The sequence below is a fragment of the Porites lutea genome, chromosome 9, assembly GCF_958299795.1.
Source record: "Porites lutea chromosome 9, jaPorLute2.1, whole genome shotgun sequence".
In the NCBI taxonomy this organism is placed as follows: Eukaryota; Metazoa; Cnidaria; class Anthozoa; order Scleractinia; family Poritidae; genus Porites; species Porites lutea.
The window spans coordinates 770254-791218 of NC_133209.1; the positions used below are offsets into that span (position 1 = coordinate 770254).

General features: G+C 38.9%; 2 protein-coding genes and 1 pseudogene across 2 annotated transcripts; 1 reads left to right on the forward strand and 2 right to left on the reverse strand.

The window, feature by feature from the left end:
• Positions 1-529: 529 nt before the first annotated feature.
• On the reverse strand, positions 530-5001 carry LOC140948341 (netrin receptor UNC5B-like). Its single transcript, XM_073397575.1, has 6 exons — positions 4905-5001; positions 4715-4807; positions 3893-4112; positions 1980-2560; positions 1551-1694; positions 530-1121 (listed from the first exon to the last, which is right to left on the reverse strand). Exons 2-6 carry the CDS (start codon positions 4745-4747, stop codon positions 948-950), a joined length of 1152 nt encoding a protein of 383 aa, XP_073253676.1. The 5' UTR covers positions 4748-4807; positions 4905-5001; the 3' UTR covers positions 530-947.
• Positions 5002-9115: 4114 nt separating this feature from the next.
• LOC140948342 (uncharacterized) lies at positions 9116-11843 on the forward strand. The gene is made up of 4 exons (XM_073397576.1): positions 9116-9268; positions 9546-9734; positions 10389-10568; positions 11548-11843. The coding sequence occupies exons 1-4, from the start codon at positions 9176-9178 to the stop codon at positions 11596-11598; spliced, it is 513 nt and encodes a 170-aa protein (XP_073253677.1). The 5' UTR covers positions 9116-9175; the 3' UTR covers positions 11599-11843.
• Positions 11844-13584: 1741 nt separating this feature from the next.
• Positions 13585-19944, reverse strand: LOC140948323 (uncharacterized; annotated as a pseudogene).
• Between the last annotated feature and the right edge of the window lie 1021 nt (positions 19945-20965).

Below are 20965 nucleotides of genomic sequence, written 5' to 3' on the forward strand. Positions count from 1 at the left end.
TACCAGTGTCGACGCTAAACGCTATTAGACCTGTCACCTTAACTCATAACTCAGTAACTGATAAATACCGGTACTTTACTGCCATCTGAAACCGTTCTTTTCCGCATTGTTATTTCTTTCTTTCTTATTTGTTTTTCGTGAATTGAATTCCTTAGATTAATTAGATTGTTTGACTGGTTCGTTCTCTTATCTTCTCATTTACTCTATTATCTATTTTCCCCTCTTCAATTTTCCTGTGTCAGTACCCAGATGATATGCTGTTTTATTTTTGGAACTACTCAGTTCATTGAAATTTTGCTATTCTGTGAATTTCTTTTTGGCTCGATTTTAGTTAATTTAGTCTTCTCTTTTTTTTTTTGGTTTTTTGTAAATTTGGCGATTGTTTGTTGTTATTGTTATAATACACTAAGAGTAGTGCATTGATAATAAGTCGGCATAAGTCCTTGGTCCACTTGAACTCTTTTCTACTATTTAATCCCTTTCTACTTGTGAAGGAAGGGTCGTCAACAAGATGAGCAAACACAGGTAATCTAATGATAAACATTTATTTTGTAGCAGAAAATTGCGACAACAGGCTTAGATTACAGGTATATTACAGTGCTTTTACTTCAGTGTAAAAATAGCAGACTAAAGCTAGGGATCCTCTTTGGAAAAGCTCAATAGAGCTAGCTGAGATCTGCACCTGATTGTACTTAGAGGACGTTGTTGCAAATGATGGGCGAATAAAGGCGTTTCTTGTGACATGATCATACAGGTCAGATAAAGGAATCATCTTTGCCGTAGAATGAGTTGGCATCCACTTAAATTTCAGATTCGGGAATAGGATTCAACTATGTGCTAATTTAACAGAAATTTTTCCTTTTTTAGATTTATTTACCTTGTTATTTGTAAGAGAACTGGACTGTACGTGAAAATCCTTAGATTGGGGATCATCTGAAGATACACAATTACCTTTTTTTTATTGTTACACTAGCATAAAGCACGGTTTTCTCTGACGACTGTTGAGCAAAGGTTATTGCAACAAAAAAGCCATTGTTGCCTGTATTGTTTGTAGGATGAAACACAAGTTCGCAGTAAGGGATAAGGTTGAAGGAGCTCTTCAAGGAAGTATGACTGAGTTTCTGTGAAGAAAGAGGTGAAAGGTCAAAAGGTATTTCAAACGTCTAAGACACCATAGTTAATAAAGTGCAATGGCTACGTCTTTGTATCCAAGTGAGCGGAGGAGGCTTGGAACTTAGCGCCTCCTGAAAAGCTTGACAGGTGACGTTACATCCGAACTCGCTAAGGAAGACTGAGAACGAGGCTGGTGTACAATTCTTTTGTTTTTTGTTTACATACGAGTCGTACCAGAACTACACAAACAGCAAAGATACAGCGAACCAAGTTTTGCGTACTACATTGTAAATTAACATCCTAACATCTTCGTGAATCTATCGACATAAAGTAAAAATAGCCATATCTGGTCTAAGCCTTTCTTACTAGTCCATTTAACATGGCCAGGCTCAAAGCGCATAGCTTAGCCAACTTACTGAGACAGTGAGATCTGATACCTTTGGTGAATCTTGGTTTAGCTGCCAGTCTGCAACGTCCTGTACGGTAATTTCAACATCATTCTCTAGGGTAACAGAGAAGTTTAGTGATTCAATTGATGATACCATTTTTCCTCCTTCCTTCTGCTCCCTCGCCATTATTCTCTGTATTAAGAGAAAGTTGAAAGTTAACTTAGGAAGTGAAATCTGAGGCACGTAAGTAAGTTGGCCACCCCATCACGATCACGGTGTAAATAACCTGAAGGTCGTAGTGACGATAAAGGAAACCTTTGATTACAGCACTGAGCTCCGCCCATGTACCTCTATGTATGCAAAATCGCATACGCCACCCTCAGCCTTCCAATTTCTTTTTTACTGGTCGTAAAATGAAAGTAGTTTCGTTAATGCAAAATCTGACTAAATCGTGCGAAGCAAAAGAAACTGACGTACCTCTAATGACCATTCGCAGTCATCGAAACAATAAACCCGGATTGAAACGTCCTCTCCAACTTTAGCATCAGTAGAGAACGCTGCAAGCTTCATTCGTTTTAACACTGACAAAGAAGACTTATGGTATTTACCAACAATAGCAAATGTCGACAGATGGTCGGTGTCAAACCTCACATGATTGCTGTTTGTTACAAAATTTTTTATTCCTTTTCCTTCCTTCTTACCAGTCTCTGCTACAGAGGCCCACTTCGCGCTGTTTAGTGTCTCTTTCAAAATTACTGTCCACTTCTTACACGATAAAACCATATTAGCACCGTGAGGTATGCGAAGTTCAAGCAGTTCATTTAACCGTGTACTTGACATCAGTGTTATTATAGGGCTTAGTAACAATTCATCCTCCTCTAAGAGACCAGACTCTGTTGACTCACTCCCATATAAAGCTTGCAACGCCAAATCACATGGTACTTGTTTGCCAGTGGTTCGAGAGCTAAGTCTAGAAGCTAAAACTTCGACACCTGTCTTCTCAAATACTGCGTGGTCTTGGTTATGTCTTCTAGGATACTCTGGCTCTGCATTCTTTTCTACAAGCAAAAAGCAAGTTGTAATAGTTATGTAACTCTAATACAGGCTGTATTGAATTAAATGTAGTCAGCAAAACAGATTTTAAACTACCGTATACAATAAGTACTTAAAATAGAGGACTGGAAACTAACATTTGGACCGAGTCATTTTTTGCCTGCGTGCAGACGTCTCCTATTTCCTTTGTTGCACGCGGAAAAGGGACGTCTGCGTAACGCCGTCGCTAATCGTGTTCCAGCGTCCTGCTGGGTTCCCAAGATCTTGGGAACACGCTGTGATACGACAATTATGTTTTTCGCTGCCGTCAATCATCTTAACGGACCTCTTAGGAAACAGAGCTTTACTTTAACGGGTTCAAAAGGTCAAGGTTTGTGAATAGGGAGTTTAAGCAAATCGCTACGGCGACCTCTACTACGGCGGCCGGAAGTAAAAAAGCCCCGAAATGACGCAGTGCGCATGCTTGGAAATGACCTTTCGCCGTAGCGCCAAATCCTACGACGTGAAGAGCTGTCTCCTGGCGTAGTCGCTACTACGTGAGTATAAAAGTCGACTCTTCTCCTATTTTTTACGATCACTGGTTTTAAAAGCTATCATAGATTGTTTTTCACTTTACCAAGAAAGCATTCGAGGCTTCTGGTTTTCCAGTGAATACGTTTTCCTTGCGTTTTCTCAGTTTGAGATTTCGATCCTCAAGCGAGTGTGCCATGAGTTCTATGCCGCGCCATGGCCGCAGAAAATCCGCCAGTACAAACAAAGACTAGACGAAAACCGTAAGCACGACTGTTAGCAATAGAGCTAAATGTCACTGAAGGTTGTTTAAACAAGAATAGAATAGAATATCTAAAACGCTGAATTTGTTGATTTGTTGTTAAATGCGGTACACAAGAAGAAACATCACTAGGAGCTTACTCCGATCTTCATCTGTAGTTTTCTGTTTTGTGTACGAATCGCCCTCTGATCATGTTTACTATCAATATTCTTCTTGGCAAACGAAATTTTTAAATTGGCCGATTTCTTACTTGACCACCATTGAATTCTGTTGTTGATAAATTATAGCGAAAGCAAGTGAGCAAGAACCGAGCTTGAAATTTGGCGAGCTACGAGACGTGCTCTCCCCAGGACACCGCATCCACGACCGCCGTAGTAGAGGTCGCCGTAGCGATTTGCTTAAACTCCCTATTGGTGGATTTCGATCCGTTTAGTGTGTTTCTGTGTTTCAAGGTTTAAGATTGACGGCAGCGAAATACGGAATTGCGAAGGCGGCTTTTGAACTTTAGAGTTCGCGTGATTGTGAAAAGCGCAGTAAAGTTCTTATAATGAACGCAATGACTCACTCGGATCTTCATCTTGAGAGCCAAAATCCTTCAAAGATGGCTCGATTTCTATTCTTGTAGACTCATTTCGCGTTGGGTTGAATAGGTTATAGGCCAAGGCAAGTACAATGATGCTGAAGCCAAATGCCTGGACGGTTGAATTATCAAGTCCCATGGATCCCAATAGACCGTATAACCGTTGGTTTTCCTCGAAAATTATCGCCGATGACGTTTGCTTTACCTGAAAAAGGAAGTGACGACGTGAGCAAAATTGATGTAGGATGTCGTGTGCCACGCAACAGAACACAGTGCAGAGGCAGTATTGTTTAAAATATAAAAAATTATAGAGCACATGTTTGGCTTATACTTGCTAAAGCTTCTTATAGTCAAGGAGACAAACTCTAAAAAGACTAAAAACTACTCAATGAAAATCGAAAGAAACGTGTTGAGCATCGTAGTTTCTACTAATGATGGCAAATGAAGACCGTAATGAAGGAAGCCCATGATTGATTTTAAGGATGATACAACTCTCACATGGCATGACTATATATTTAAGAAATTTATTCCTTACATTTAACAGTATGTACATCCAGGCCAGGGCTTTCTTTACGTCTAACGGTTTGATCCGAACAGTCCGATTTCCTCTGCTATTACTATAAAAACGTTAGTTACAACTGAAATTCTAAAATCATTCTTTGGCCATTGATACTGAGAAGTCGCGAAGACATTGTTCTGTAACAGCCATCACTCGGACTCGAGAGAAACCGCTACTACACTACCGTAACTCGCTAAAGTGATAGTTTAGTGCAATCAATAATCCTTACTTAGTCATGAAGCACTTACCAGGAGGCAAACAAAAATAATGATGATTTCCATACGGTAATTCCAATTGTTATTACAGTGTCTTGATCCTTTCTTGTAGTGGTAGAGAAAATCCTAACCAAAAGGTTATTCAGAAGATGATACAAAAGTGATTTGTCTAAAGTTTCGATCAGAATCAGGTAGCGACAAGACCAAGCGCTGATTACCTTACCTCAAAAGCGACAGTTCACTTTACTTCTTGAATTTAAAAAAGTGATTCAGTAAGCACATATTACGTCCAAAAAAGTGATTCGGTAAGCACATATTACGTCCAAAAAAGTGATTCGGTAAGCACAATAGGCGAGTTTCGTATTCCGGGGCGGCCTAGGACGAGCGCTTGTTTTTTCGCAAAAGCGAGGCTAATGCGGGTCACTTCTCACCAAGAAGACACAGAAAACTGCGGCTGAGTTGGCGAGAAAAAGGAAAATTTGAAGCGTTGAAAGGTTTTGGAGGGCTCAAAACGTACTTACACGGCTTGAGAAATCATTGTTTCAAACAGCAAAAGGAAAATCAGTGCGTCATCACTAAGACTGAAAATAACGAGCATAACCAGAAATTGACCGAAATAGCGGTCGGTGAGTGAGTTTATTAAAAATGCGAAGATGGGTTCAAAATCCTTAAACAAGGTAATACCCTGAAGCCATTTTAATGTTATTTTCGGTGATGATTAAAACTTCTTTAAGCCATACCTTCCATTGGAGTGTACGTAGTTGTCGAAAGCTTGCATTAAGTTAAACTGAAACCTTCTTTTTAGTTGACCTTTTTTCTAACGGAGCGAATGCAAAATCTTGTGTATTTGAAAAAAAAATAGTAAACCGACGGGGCAGACGTTCTGTATAAATTCGTTGCACTGTAAGGAAGTTAAATGGGTTTAAAGAAGATGACTAAAACAGTATAAGTTTATTTATACACAAGCTTACATTAAGCTTACATTATTATCAAAATATTCAGTCAAATAAAGAAGAACGTACACACATTTTACTCGACAAGCACTCGAACACAGAATTTTATACAGTAGATATACTGAGCACTTTAAACTCCATTTTACAGATATACACAAGACTAAAATAGAATACTAAGAAGTAAGATAATTAAAGGGAATGAAATATTGTCATTTTAACAAACTTTACCCTTTTCAAGCTTAAAAAGTTTACTTCTTCTTTTGGCTTCGTCGCTTTTTTCTCTTTTGTGTTAAATACGATCAGCTTTTCCAGGCCCGTAACCAGGTGGGGGGGGGGGGGGGGGGTGTGCACGGGGTGCGTTCGCACCCCACCCACAGGCCCCAAAGGTCCGCATTTTGATACTCAATATCCAAGTTAAGGGGTGCAGTCGGTTAACTTAACAGTGACATTTAAACAAAATCAAAGAATGGAAAAAGCAGTTGTGTATTCTCTGGGAAAATAAAACCAGCTGCACTCTAGTAGCCCGAGCCATTCAGAACATTTCAATGAGCGCACAGATGTCATGAATAATGAAATTAACTTGCGCACGCTTTATACTGGAGTTTACGACGAGCGAGCCAATGACAAGGGAGCGATCTCACGTCACGATTTTTGTCAGACACGTCCGCTAACGCGTCGGGTAGTATTCTCTATTTGTACGAGCGCATGAACGCCCGAAGATGCAACTGAATTAGTTTTTCGTGTCATACGTTATGGGTTGGAGAGAACAGGAAAATAGAAAGAGGGAGGCTGCAGCTAAATCTTGCCAGTCTCTCGATACATGGGTCAGTAAAGTAACCCGTCGAGAGCCATCAGACGCTGACAATGACAATGCAGTCTGCGATGACAACCCAGCTGAAACCACGACTTCAGATCTATCTCAGCTTTATAGCGAGATATAGAAGGTAAATCATACTTTTCGCAATGTCCACCAGTGTTGATCCCATTATTATGCTCTGAGATTTAGTCGCTATTCCTCGATATGAAACAAACTCGCTTAATAAAAAGCCAGTGAGGGAACACAGAGTAACAATTCGGAGAGGGTCTGGGAGTGTTAATCTAAAGCAGCAATCCACAGGCATCCCAAACCATCAAAATAGAAGTTTTCGAGACACAAAGAGGGAAAATACTTTTATGTTTCTCTTGGTCTCTTATCGTCATTTCCTGATGTCATGACAATATTCTATGTAAAGGCGATGTGTACTTTCTTAACAATTCCGCATTGTTTACTAAATTGATTAATTCTGGGATATTCCAAAATTACACAACAAATTCCACAAATGGTTAAGTGAGAGATAACAGTACACATTGTTTCTTATTTCTTTCAGACACTCCTCAAAACCGAAGGAAGCAGGCCAAATACAGCATCCAAAGCTCTTAAGGAGTGCGATGATGATCTCTTTCAAAGTATATATGCGCTCCTCCAGATATGCGCCACAATCCCTGCAACGAGCTGTGAATGTGAAAGAAGTGCGAGTTCTTTAAGGCGGCTGCATACATATAACAGGGTATGCATGTTCCAGGAAAGGCTGTCGTCCCTCGCACTAATGCATATACATTATCAAGTTAAAATTGTTTTGGATGAGGTGGTAAATCTGTTTGCCACCAAACACCCACGGAGGCTGGAGCTCGGGACTATTCTGAGGGATTAGTTCCGCAGTATTTTGATGTATCATTTTACATCGTAAAATTACTCCTTTATAACTTAAGTTGTATTCAACAAATGTAATATTCAGTTCCTACCGTGTACTTTGCCGTTACAATTTCTCATGTATTGCTCTTTTCCTAAATAAACGGATCAGACAACAAAAAAATACATTGCGGTAGTTTGGTCTACTTTGGCCTCGTTAGCACCCCCCCCCCCCCCCACATAAAATCCTGGTTACGGGCCTGATTTTCTCACAATTTTGTTGTTTGCAACAGATATCCCTTTGGCTTACTGGTAAAGTTTAAGCTTTGAAATTTAACTATTTTTAAGATTTCTATTGTTTTCCAGCGACTCAGCGGCGAATTTCCTATGTTTGTTTTATGTTTTTGCAAAGAAGTTGACCTGCATAAGCCTCGCAATCGTGCTCGTCCCAGGGCCGTCGCAGGGAATACGAAACTTGCCTATTTTTAAAACCTTTGTTTCCAGTGTCAGGGGATTCCCCAGACACATCGGTTGCCAATCAAAGAAAGTCACTTGACTGAACTAAAAAGGCACTGCACGCAAATGAGATGCGCTTATAAAAGTGAAAATATCGCGTGGTTTGCCTCTTTCGTTTAGATTCGAACGAGGTGTTAAAACATTTGTTGCGCAAGGGTAGAAAAGGGAGAACTGGCATGGTTAGTTGAAACGGTTGTCTACCTTCTGCCTAGCTTACTTCAAGATGATTTTACCGAAAATCACTTTAGTCAAACAGAGATGTCATGCTCTGTGTTGGTTCTCGCATTTCCTTTCGGTTTCGTTTCGCGATGCCTTATTTAGGAACCTCTGAGTTTCATCTGTGGCTTCAGTTTCTTTTTCTGATTTTTGAAACTAAAAGTTCACCGTAGAAGGAGTGCACAGCGCAGGTTTGCCAATATTGCTGTTAATTCTTTCACTTAATCAGTTTCATTATCATTCTAGGACGAGAGAAGAAACAGCAATTTCGAAGGAAGCCGAAACACGGCAGATGAATATTTTCCAGCCGAAGAAGGAGCCAACTCTAGTCTCCCAGCAAATGCGGAATCCGATGATGACAAGGACCCTGAGCCAGAAACATCATCGAGTCCTGAACGCGAACCGTTGATCGTCACAGTAAGTTCGAGAAACGAGGCCCATCGAGAAGAAAGTGGACTCTCTTCGAACGCCAGTAATAGCGCCCAGCCTGTCTTCAATGCGGTAGCTAATCAAACGCAGCAGTGCATGTCTTGTGATGGTGGAGCGACTAATAGCAGCAAAACAAGTACTGCGGGAGAGTCATCACCAAATACAATAACACAGGTTCATGTAGCTAACGTCGTTTTACGGTCATGCCTTAATCTTCCCTACTTACCCGACAGCTCGTTAGAAGATGGGAAAAGCGGCAGTTATGGAAAGGTCGAACACACTTTACCAGGACGATCAGAGCAGGAGAAGTCTCCTAGGGAAAGTAAGTGCGAAGATTGCTTTAAACGATCTTCTTAGGCTAATGTATTTCAACTTTATTCAATGTTATAAAGTTATATTCCGTTTGTTTTAATTGTATACATCAAAAGGAACTCTTCCGTTCTAAAAGCAAGTAAGAGTAAGAGCAACGGTGTCGTTGTCGCCTTAGGCAAACGTCCACTGATGCCTTAAAAGACCGTTCTACTCAGGCTTTTGTGCATAGATGTATAATAGTCTCGGATGTAAACAGTGATCCTGCTGAAGAGCCTTTGCACAATGCATGTGATGTACTAAAAATAGATTTTTACATGAGTTTAAAAGGGTTTGCTCTTGTTTAATCATGTATCCTCTACAGATTTCTGCGAGGTTTCATTCCAAGTGCCTTCGCCTGGGATGACAATCAGAATTTTTCTCATGGAAAAAACATGCACGGAACGGAATGAGAAGACCTTTTTCTTATACATGATTCCAGAAGGAGATTGCAAGGTAAAGCCTTACGATTAAATACAAAATCAGTTCCGAAAGTCACTCGCTCCAATTAGACAGTCTTTATAAATATGGCGGTTTATAACTGTACTACTACTGCCTTACAAGCTAAGCATTTTTGAATAAGGTAAAAGTTTATATGAATACAAGCAATAGAGCTTGATATAGTCTGTACAGGACTTAACTGTAAACAATGCATATGGTTATTTTTGTCATTTCTGGTTTAGGATTTAGCGTGACAGAGTATGAGGTGCCTTTTTTCCATTTTTGTAAATAGGTTTATGAAGATATTTGTCGTGAGTTCAAGGAAGGAGAAGGCTTTAGCAGACAAATTCCCTTCACCGTGAACGGGAGCAGAAGTCAAGATTTTTACTCATTGTACGTGCAGGAACAGATAACAGTGCAATTTGAAATAGAGAACATAACGCAAGAAAGTTTTATCTCCCTAAATGGAGGGAATGAATCTGTAAGTGCAGATTAGTGTCTATTCAGTTTATATTATTAGCCTCACTTCATTCCATTTAACCGAACATCTGACAACCAAACAAAGTGGCCATTTGTATGCTGAGGAGAAATACATGAATGGTTCTGTTATTCAGTTTTATCTTATTGATTCCTTCAGGCTATGAAGTCTATTTACTCCAGATGTTATATGTTACTGAACTGATGTAGTTATGAAAGCCTGTTTAAATATTTTAATCTAGTAGCACTGTCTAAACCAGTGTGATGTGACTGATTTTCCATCGCTAGAAACTATTCCCGATGTTAAAATCTTTCCACATCTATTTTGTGAAGTACAGTCCTAAAACTGCCATGTAATATTAAAGTGACACCACCTAATTTCTTCCTTACCTTGAAATGTATGGACAGCATTTCTTGATAATGGACCCCAAGCCTCTACATTGTTTAACGAAATTACTTTTCGCCCCTAATAAACACTTAGGGTAATATTCAGTCTGTTTCAGCCTGACATTGAAAATCCATGCAGGTAGTTCTTTTCACTTTCAAATCAGTTCGTACTCTCTGATAACATTGGTGTCAGTAGCTTAGCGACAACATTGCAGATCGTGCTTTTCACTCTGTAAAACAAATTTAAGTACTTTGCTTATCCCACTCCTAGGTTTTCAGAGTGCCAGTAATTAAATCAGAGAGCAAAAACAGACTGGCCAAAGGATCGAAGTGTCAGTTTGTGGTGCAGTATGTTGGGGAATGTGGAAAGGCATGTCAAGAACAAGGCAAAGCGACCCTTACTATTGACTCAAACAATCAGACGACCTTGTTTTTCTCAATCTCTTTCTGGGTAAGTTCAATTTTTGAATGTCTCAAGGTAGATGACAAATTCCAGAAAAAGGTTTCCAATCTTGTTCAGAAGAACAGCAAACACTGTTTGATTTCTGTAAAGAGGAAGGTGTATACTATTTAACTGGCCTCACTCTGAAACTGGCCCGTTACAGTTAGCCACAGGCTAACTAAAAGTAATGATTTTGATAAATCAGGTTATTGTTATACAATCCAGCAACTCACTACCACGTGCCTCATCTAGTAGTACTTCAGGCGGAAATGGGTATCGAAGTGTGGGAGTGCAAGGCTGTTCTTGTGGTTGTTGTTTTTTTTTTAGTGTGGAAATTATTAATAGGTATTTACGTGTAATAAAACGCCGATTTACTCTTGAAGTCGGAATAAAACAATACAGTAAAAATCTTCTAACGATCAGGTGACTGTTTGAAAGTTCCACACTATCACGTGACTATTTCGTCGCTGAACCCTGACACCCTCTTGTTACTTGACTGCGTAAAAATAAGAAAAACCATTACCAACCTGCCTCATCAACGTGGATTGGCTTATTGTACTAATTAGGGAGCTTACTTAACGATGACTTAGGAAGGAAGCGTTTCTTGCTTGTGATAAAGCCGGCATAAACTCGAAAGCCTGAGCGAGGTTATTTGCCGATAAACTTGAAGGGCGACAAAGGAAAAAAGGAAACAAAACAAAGCCTATGTCACGTTCCTAAGAAGACGACGTAAAATTAGTTGATTTTAGTCCATGCGTGTACATTGTTAGCTTGCGTGGCAGGCGTTCGGAAGGAAAGGAAAGAGGATCAGTTCGGGCACGAGAGAAGCGCGAAGGGCGCGCGAGGAGCTCCCTTCCCCTTCCCTTTCGAACGCCTGTCACGGAGGCTAGTACATTGTTTTCGGCCATGAATTGGTAAGGTCGGGGTGAGATCGGAAAATCTACGTGATATGCGTTGCTTACTCAGTTTCTTGTGTTGTGTCTTACAGAGTTCCATGGAAACGCAGGTCGAGACAGATCAAGCAGGAGAAACCCAATGAGTACGCTACAAAACACCGGAGTTAAATCGTTTGTGGAAAAGACAAATTGCTGCTGTTGTCAAGCGTTTTAACGATTAGATATCATATATTACTTTAGTATATACTAAAGCAGTGGATAATGTTTTTCGCGCCTTTCAACGGATATCCAGTGCCATTCACTGATTCACCTCCTGTTCCTCCACGCGAGCGACGCCAAACTCGCGTAAGTTACGAGCAAAATGGTTTCTCGGTTTGCCGCCGTGACGAACAAATAAATTTCACAAATAATCAAACAAGTCGTTCCCGAAATACACGAAGGTGACGAAATTCGGCTTGGCAGTTTTAACCGGTAAACCTTTGTTTGGTTGAGTTAAAACCGGTGAAAAAGGTTTTGTTTACAAATGGAAGAAATTAAGCTTAAGTCTTGCGTTACTTTATTTAGCTGACATGTTCATAAATAAGTGGAAAACAAATTTACAGAATGGTTTTAAATACAAAGAAAATTCAAAAATCCTTTTCTAGAAATTTCCCTGAAAGAGCTAAACAAATGCCTTCAAAAGTTTTATTTGTCGGCAAGAAAACGCGACGGCCGTTCGGTGATTGTATAGAGTGTTTTCACATGACGTCACGGCGGCCATATTGGTGTCCCAAAACAATGAAACGGCGGCCATGTTGGTGTCCCAAACCAATACTGTGGGAGTTGAACTCTTTTCTTATGCAAACGCTTTCTTTTGTTCCAATAAATATGTATAGATGCTGGCCACATGAGTGAAAACACTCGATATGTGCTGAATTATCTCACTGTTTTTGTATATACTAAAACAATTATTAACCTGAGTGTTGGTGACTAGTGGTGGAAATTTACTTCGCCGCTTGGCGGCTCGCTTTCAACCCTTGCCACCTCCACTTCGGAGTATCCATTGGAGGGCAAACACGACCTGTGCTTCTTTTCACTTATGAAGTATTTAACGAGTCCTTTAACTGTACCACTATCGACTTCAGTAGTTTACTTTATCACGCATTACCGATATATAAATATAGGCAAGTATAGTCTCCCAAAGGCTCCGAAAACAGACGTTTCTCCTCGCTCCTCGCCGCAAGGGACCGTCGTGGGCGAATCGGTCAATGCAAGTATTAGAATTATATAAAAAGGCAAACTCCATGATATTTTTATCTTTTGACAAATGCAAACATAACTTTACGAAAAATGCTGTTGTGACGAGATATATCATTTATACTCAAGAGAAAAACGTCTGATTGTTTGCTTACGTTGTACAGACCAATCTATAATAGCAATCTGGAAGTATATAATCACAGTTCAAATGCGTCCAAGATTTTTTAGATAATAATATAAACAGGAGTTACAAAAGAAATCGTAAGATAATAACAATAATGACAAGTACAGATCAAATTAAGAAAGAAAAATATGCTTCATTTCCTAAATAAATTCTCAGGAGATAATTTTGAACATACTATTTTTTGAAATTATGTAAGAATCAAGTGTTTGCGGTTATTTGTAGTCTTGAAATTTTGAATATCCATACTTATGCATGAGTTTTTACTATACTCGTGTAATTTTTAAAGCCTCGTCTATATGAGCAGGTTGTTCTGACAAGTTTTTTTTCCTGTTACTATTGATGGTAAAACATGCGAGGGGCTCAGCGGGGCTCAGTTAATTAGGTACAAAGGAAATGTAAATGGAACTGTATAAATACTCAGTTCTCATTACCAAGTGACCTGTTTGTAAAAACAAATGCAGTTTGGCAATATCATGTGTTTTTAGCGGGATTTTTAAGATTCTTTAACTGAGAACTGAAATTTTAACAGCCTCTGTTGAGCCTTTTATATTTATTTGGTTGTCATATGCTTTTCATTTTCAAGGAACTGGGGTATCTAAATGTTGGGTGATTTGCTTACTTTCTATTAAAAGTCCAACTTACAAGATAATTAGTGATTCCTTTTGTGTTAACTGTTATGGACGATTTTTAACTGTTACTTTTATTTAAAAAAAAATTCAAACGCAGTCAAGTGGTCTTTGGTGATTATGTGGTAACTCCTGAGACTGAAAAGCCTCGTGTAGTGCGAAATAACCAACAACGCCTTCACCATAACCCCCGTCCTCAACCAAATCTGAACTGACGTTACTGAAATTCAAATTTGATTGACATTTGTAAACTACTGTTTTAGACAATGTACAACTGCAATGAACAATCAGAGTTACTGAAACGACAAACAAGTTGTAAATTTTCTTCAATAGACCATTCTACATATAGCTATAGTATCCTAGCCTTTGAGTAAACGTGAAGCTAAGGTTGACCTTGTTTTGATGTAAACCTTTTTTTTTTCTTTTATTATGGATGATATGCTAAAAAGATTCTTTTTGGCATAGGAAAAACTTGATTTAGATAATAAAGCAATAGGGTTGTATCAAAACAAGGTCAACTCCAGCCTCGTTTTCACCTGTATCTATGAGCTATTCGCGTTCAAAGTCTGGTTTGTTTCAACCTCAAACTAAAAGCCCCTTTGACCACGTTATTCACATGCCACTTGAAGTGACAAGAACCATTACCGCGATTAATTTCTTGTCAAATTATCTTTACTTTGTGCTTCCTCCCACTCATTTTCCTCAAACTCTTCATTAACAGATTCAAAGATAAGGCACCTCAACACGCCAGGAGGTTGTAAAGTATTCTTGATCATTCAGATATTTTCGAAAACTGGCCTTCTTTTCTTTTGTTTTTGTTTTTGGAACACTTAAAAAGCTACGTTGTAATTTAAGCTGCGCTTTTAAAGGTTCCACGAGATTTGCATGATCTATGAGTCCCGGTTTTTTAGGTTCTACAAAGTCTACAGGATCTGCAGGGTCTTGATAAAGGGTCTGTCGGATCAATGACTTCTTTTGCAATACCTTCTGGTTCTACAGAATCTATACGGTCTATGCGATGTAGATTCTTATGTGGCATATATGTGCTCTTCACAATTCTATTAAATGCGTAAAGAGAGGTTATTTTGGAGATCTTTGGACATGCTTACAGTGCCTACAATTAGAAACAGACAAAATGTTTGTGTGTCCAGTGTTACACGTGATAGCCTTTTGTCTGAAAAAAAGTAATGGTTCATCATCCTAACCTATTCTACTTCCGCCAAAATATATAACGTTCTGTTTAAAATCTTTGAAGGTTTTTGTATCTGTACTACATCTGAATGATGCACTCATCACTGTCAATTTGTTTTGCTTGCATGACACTGCCTCCTTTAAGGTGCACCTCGTCATCTACGCGAATTTCTATTAACAAGGAAAAAAATAAGTACATAAAATTACAGTTATCAAGTCTATATATAGGATAGCACAAAGTGGCGTTAAAGCACCAACAAACAAATGGCCCTCCGAACAGTTACAAATGAATAAGAATCAAAATATAAGAAATTGAGAATAACATTAAAGTTTACAATTTAAGTTAAAAACCACTGCGGAAAAGTATTAAACGAGACTAAACATGCACGTACTTTATTTAAAGATGTAGAAAAAATTGGTTCGTAAAAATCCTTTCTAAAAAGAGTTTTTGAAGGTATTGAGAGTGCTTAATAATAAATTAACATTGCAATATATACAATTTGAACTGAAAAAAAACGCCGTTCTTTTTCAAAAGTTCGGTCCGACATAAAATGTCTTATTAGAAATCTACCTGTCAGGCTACGAAGGCATCCAATATATGGCACTATGCAGAATCTATCATGAGGTTTAATAATTTGATGGGAGAGGGTGTCGTAAATGGGGATTATGATCTCATGCAACTTCCAACTTTTTGCTTCATATAGAAACTAGACATTTAGTATTCAGTTGACGTGGAGCAGATAAGTAAAGAAGCAAGTTACATTAGCAACATACCATTTCTGTATTTCTGAATCCGTGGCAGTTGTGGCATCTGTATGAAGAAAGCGTCACTATTAAGCGTGGAGATCGTGTGACATAATTTTGAACTTAAGATTCTTAACCCGAGGAAACTAAGAATTAGGTGCATTAAGGTAGAACACCTCAGTCGATTAAAAGACAGATAATCACAATTACACCACAGCGCATAAGTTGATGTGCTCGTGCAAAAATAGTAGTACTTCATTTAAGTACCTTTTTGATTGCAGAACTTGCATACATGACAGTTTGATTGGATGGCTCCTGAGCCAAAGTCACCATGACAAAAAAGGTATTTTTTCCAGGGTTTGTAGTTGGATGAAATATCAGATCACAGCGAGGGATGACGTCAAAAGAACTCCTCAAAAAGCTGTTCCTTAGTTTCTGGAAAATATCAAGAGGTGCAAATTAATAACAATGTCCTGTAAGTGAAAAAAAAAAAGGTGCCAAATGATTAATAAGGATGAAGTGGAAACTCCCTTAAAACTATAGAAAAAAAAAAAGGAAAAGCAATACATAAGGAAGCACCGGAACGAATTTGATATTCACGCCATAGTAAAAATCAAGAGAGCTTAAAGACTGTTGTTATTGACCTTTGTTAAATGGTTATTAAAAACTCAGTGCCGGATTTTTTAATTTTTTTATGTGTGAAATCAAAACTGGATGAAAGTTGTGATGAAATTGTTTATTTTCACGTACTACAAAGGTATCTACTGTAGAACATCAAAACATAACTACTGTTTCCAAAATTAATCATTGCTGTTCTACACTGACACACTGTTTTTGATTCGTCACAACACAGGCGTTTTAAACGGCAGAGAGCTATCTGTAATTATATTAGTCAATAGAGTATAAAGTTAGTGTTTATCTGAATATAGAGGAATTGTGTTAATATGCTTAGTGTAAAATTTTATCACAGAAATGAACGGGCCATATGTACGACCATTAACGAGGGCTGATGTAGCTGCCATCCCTCAGTATCTTTTACTGTAATCTCCACGTCTTTTTCACTGGTAACAATAAAGTCAAGTGACTCAATGGATGAGATAAGTTTTCCTCCCTCTCGTTTCTCTTCCTTCAAAAGTTTCTATAAAGGTAACGAGGTAAAGAGAAAAAAAGACAAATAATCAAGCTTTTGTTTCACTAACAAAAACATAAAATAGCAACTCTGTTTACCTCATCAAAGCCTTAGGAAAGGGGCATATTTGATAGCATGCTTTAATACTGCATTGAAGTTTGTCTCCTCTTCCTTGGAAAGCTCCATTAAAAGAACAGTGTGAGAGTTTTCGATCGCCGTTTCCTCGTGATATGAAAAGGTGGGCTGGTAAATCATTATCTTTACATGTTTTAACCGTAAATAAACAGAACATCAGTTATAACACATTCGTTGCAGCTGGAATTAATAAAGATCTCCAATTGTTTTTTCCCGGAATGGGTCAAGTGCACTCTGCAGAGAACCACCGGGTTAATACATACCTCAAAAGAATATTCACAGTCGTCAAAGCAATACACCCTCATGGTAAGGTCTTTCCCAATGCTTGTTTCACTGCAAAAAGCTGCCACCTTCATTCGTTTGAATGCTGGCAGAAAGTGGTCTTGTAACTTTCCAACAACTACGAAGGTTGAGAGACGATCGGTCTCGAAGCTTACATGGTTACTTTTAGGGCTAAAGCTGTGAATCCCCTGTCCACTTTGGCTAACAGTGACCCATCTGTTGTTCAGCAGCTTTTTCAGCATGACATTCCACTTTGAACGTGAAAGAATCACATTTGCTCCATGGGGTATCTGAACCTCGAATGGTTCATCAATTTTGCCAGTTAAAATAAACGTTATTATAGGACTTAGTTGAATTTCGTCCTCTTTGAGAAATCCGTCCTTGGTTGAGTCTGACGTGGCCTGTAAAGCTAATGGATTTGAGAAAGAGTGGTCGGTCGTTTCATTTTTGCAAAGAGCAATAACTTCAACACCTGTCTTCTCAAAGAACAAATGACCAGTGTTTTGTTCTGCAGGATATTCCAACTCCATCTTCATGGTACCTGGAAATTACAAATGTATACTGAGACCAGTGTGAACAATCTCGGTCATGCATGGAATTAAGGAGACTAATAAATGATGATGGCGACTGTAGTGATAATGACACTCACTGGATAACTTCGATTCTAAGTTGTCTTTGTGTTAAGTGTGCATGTTATTTATTGTATATATATTTGACTATTTTTTTTTTTGGTTCCTTTCAGTTGTTTTGTATTTATAAACTAGCCCAAGCAAATGTTACATTTCCCTCTTTCTGACACTCGATCAGCCTTTTAGTATCCTTAATCAACTCGTTACTCCACGATGGCGTGAATAGTTACTTTTCGTTGTTGAAATTACCGACGAAGACGGCTGCGATAATATGAAAGGAAGACCCGAGGTTGAAAAAAAAAGAAAAGGCAACAATTTGATCAGTTGAATACCACCCACTTCCAGCCCCACCAAAAACAAACATATGAAGGTAACCGCAACTTAAAGGGGCTTAGATGATGTCACAAGAATATATTGTTGTTTAGGTCAATTATGTTCTGAAGTCATGACTTGGTGACTTTACCCGAGAAAAAAAAGGCTCCTGTAGAGTTATGAACATATGAACCGAATTTCATCAGGAAGCACTAATACATACATACTGGTTATTTTTAGAGGTGAGGGAGGCATAGCCTTTAGATATGAAAAAGGTGGCCCTATGGTCTGAAGTTTCAATCTACGTCCATCCTTTCCATTCGTTGCAATAGACGACAGGAAACAGTTCTAATGCTCAAATACAGCCTTGAATAAAAAACCTGGACCATTATTTTTGGAATTCAATTGAAGTGAAGACCCAATTTAGGTTTTTAAAAAGAGCAAATAGCGTGACATAGCCCCTTAAAACAAATATGACGCTGTGTAGCTTACCTTGAGGATCCTCAGCAGTTTCTGGTGTAATCTCGTGTTGCTGTGGTCTCTGCAAGGGAGTCACTAGTTCTGCAGTCTGAACTGGACTGGGCAAAGGGTCTTGCACTTTACTATTTGAATTATGTTTGCTTGGAGTGACGAAGTTGAAGGCAAAATAAGAGAAAAATATGATCATAATAAAACCTGTAGTCAGAGTCAATTTATTCAGCTCCAACAATGACTTCAGACAATACCTTCCATAAGCCTCAACAGATTGCTGGGTGTTTCTAAACATAGACAAGTGTATGTAGTTGGTTATCCCACTAAACGTTCCTTCTTTTATGCATTGCATTATTGCGTCACTATCACTAAGGCTACAGCACAGAAAACATTCCTGGCAACTTCCTGAAAGTGGGTTATAGTAGAATCCTTCTTTACATCCACCACAAGAGGTATCGGATTTATAAGAACAATTAGAAACCACTCCTTGTCCAGGAGGACAGATGCTACAAGATTGTATTACTCCTTGAAAATTAAGAAATGTTTTTCCCAAGGTAGGAAGTTCACACCCAATAAACTTGTCTTCACTAGTAATAGTTCCACAGGGTACAGTTAGACCCATGTTTTTTTAGCATACTGGGCAGAGTTGACAGCTGTGCCGCTTTCCATCACGTTTTAGGACTGTAATCTCATCGTACCAACATTTAGAGGCACATGATTTCCTTTGCTGGTAGCTACATGTTTGGCTTCGAGGTAACCCCTGACTGACACACTGTGGGACAACCTTGTCTGTTCCATCAAAGAAACAACAGCTTGAACAAGGGAGGCATCTGGAGATGGTCTTGTTACGGTAGTAGCCCTTAGGACAAGGTTTGCAGCTACAACGTGTATCAGAGACGTTGGTACAATTTGCCACAATTTCCTCATCAGGGAGACACTTCGAGCAGGTTTTACAACTCTCAGAGGACAATGAGTCGGAATACTCCCCTGGTAGACAAGCTTTACAAGTCATAGAGGTGCTAGAGGGGACATCACCAGTATTTCTACAAGGTAACGTTACGCCGAATCCTGGAGGACACATTGGACAGTTTTCACAAGAGAGGTCACCACTTGGCAATTTGACCACAAGCTGGCCATCTAGACAAAGTAGTGCGACGGACACTTGGATGGCCTGAATCAAGACATCATTTGGAAGGAGATAGTAACCTGACCGAGTCGAAAATAACTAGAATACATCACGAAAATCTGAGTAGATAATTGAGGTAGTCTACAGATGTGAAATTCGCTGAATAAACAGTTTTACCAATTGCTAAAACGAGTTCTATTCAAAACATACGCCAAATTTAATTCGTTACAGACGAAATAATGTCTACTTACATTAACCGCAATTCTCTACCTGTCTAGATTAGCCCTGCTATTTCGGCGGGTAGAGCAAATTCTCCTCTAAAATACTGAAGTAAAGTTGAAACTTGAAAACTTGAACTATAATGCAAGAGGAAAGGATACTAACCTGGAAGCTGATTAGAAATATACATCTCATTTTACGGATCCAGGGGTCGTTCAGTTCAGTGGACCAGCGATCAAAAGCGGTAGTTTTAAATGTCGAAGTAGCTGAAACCTCAGTATCAGGTAAGGAAAGTCACCCACTGTTGAATCGCTACTCTACAGATAAATATGTTGAAGTTATAAAATGGAACCAAAACGGTAATTGACTTGCCTACACAAGCTACTTTCGATTTCAAGCGTAACAGGAGGAGGTCTCTGGTTGCGCATGTCAGTTTAAATAAGTAAATAAGTGGACTTAAACACAATCACCTTGACGAAAAAAAGGCAATGACAGATACTTCCAGCCAATCAGAATTTCTGCAAACAATCATTCTGACATGTGCATTATATTTCTCACCAATCAGAACTTAGTAATGGTGACGCGCGACTGACAGACTCGCAGAGGTCATGACGTCAGAGTAGGCCTTTAAAAACTAGCGAACACTGATTCCACGAATTTCAGAACTAAAAGCGAACAGCGGAGAAGTGGCAAAAATCTCATCGTGGAAAAGGAAGAAATAATGGATAAGACAACGAAAAATACGGTAATGTTCAACAGTTTTTTTCGATGTTTCGTCGATGACTTTGCTCTACCTTTAAGGTTAGGAAATTATAAAACAAGAAAGCCGCCAATTGATAATTCTCATTCACTTTCGAAAAGTCATACGAACACCATTCAAAATTTAAGAATTCCTGATAAAAGACATGGAATATGACTCATAAGGGTTTCGGTTTCTTTAAAATATCATTCCCCTGAAGAAATGGATCATTTGTTGTAGGTTTGTTATGATTTATATGTTATTAGAATACTTGTAGCTTCTACTGTACGGAACCGGCAGTGAGACCCCGGAAGCTAATGAAAATACTGTATGGCAATATATGTCTCTCTGGAGTGCGTCTTTGTAACTGAATGTTTCACGTTTTTCAGAATCTATTCCATGTTACATGCCAATGTACCGAGGGTCCAGCACTTAGTGACAGAGGAACACGCTGCCAGCGTTGTGGAAAGATGGCTTATGAAAGTGA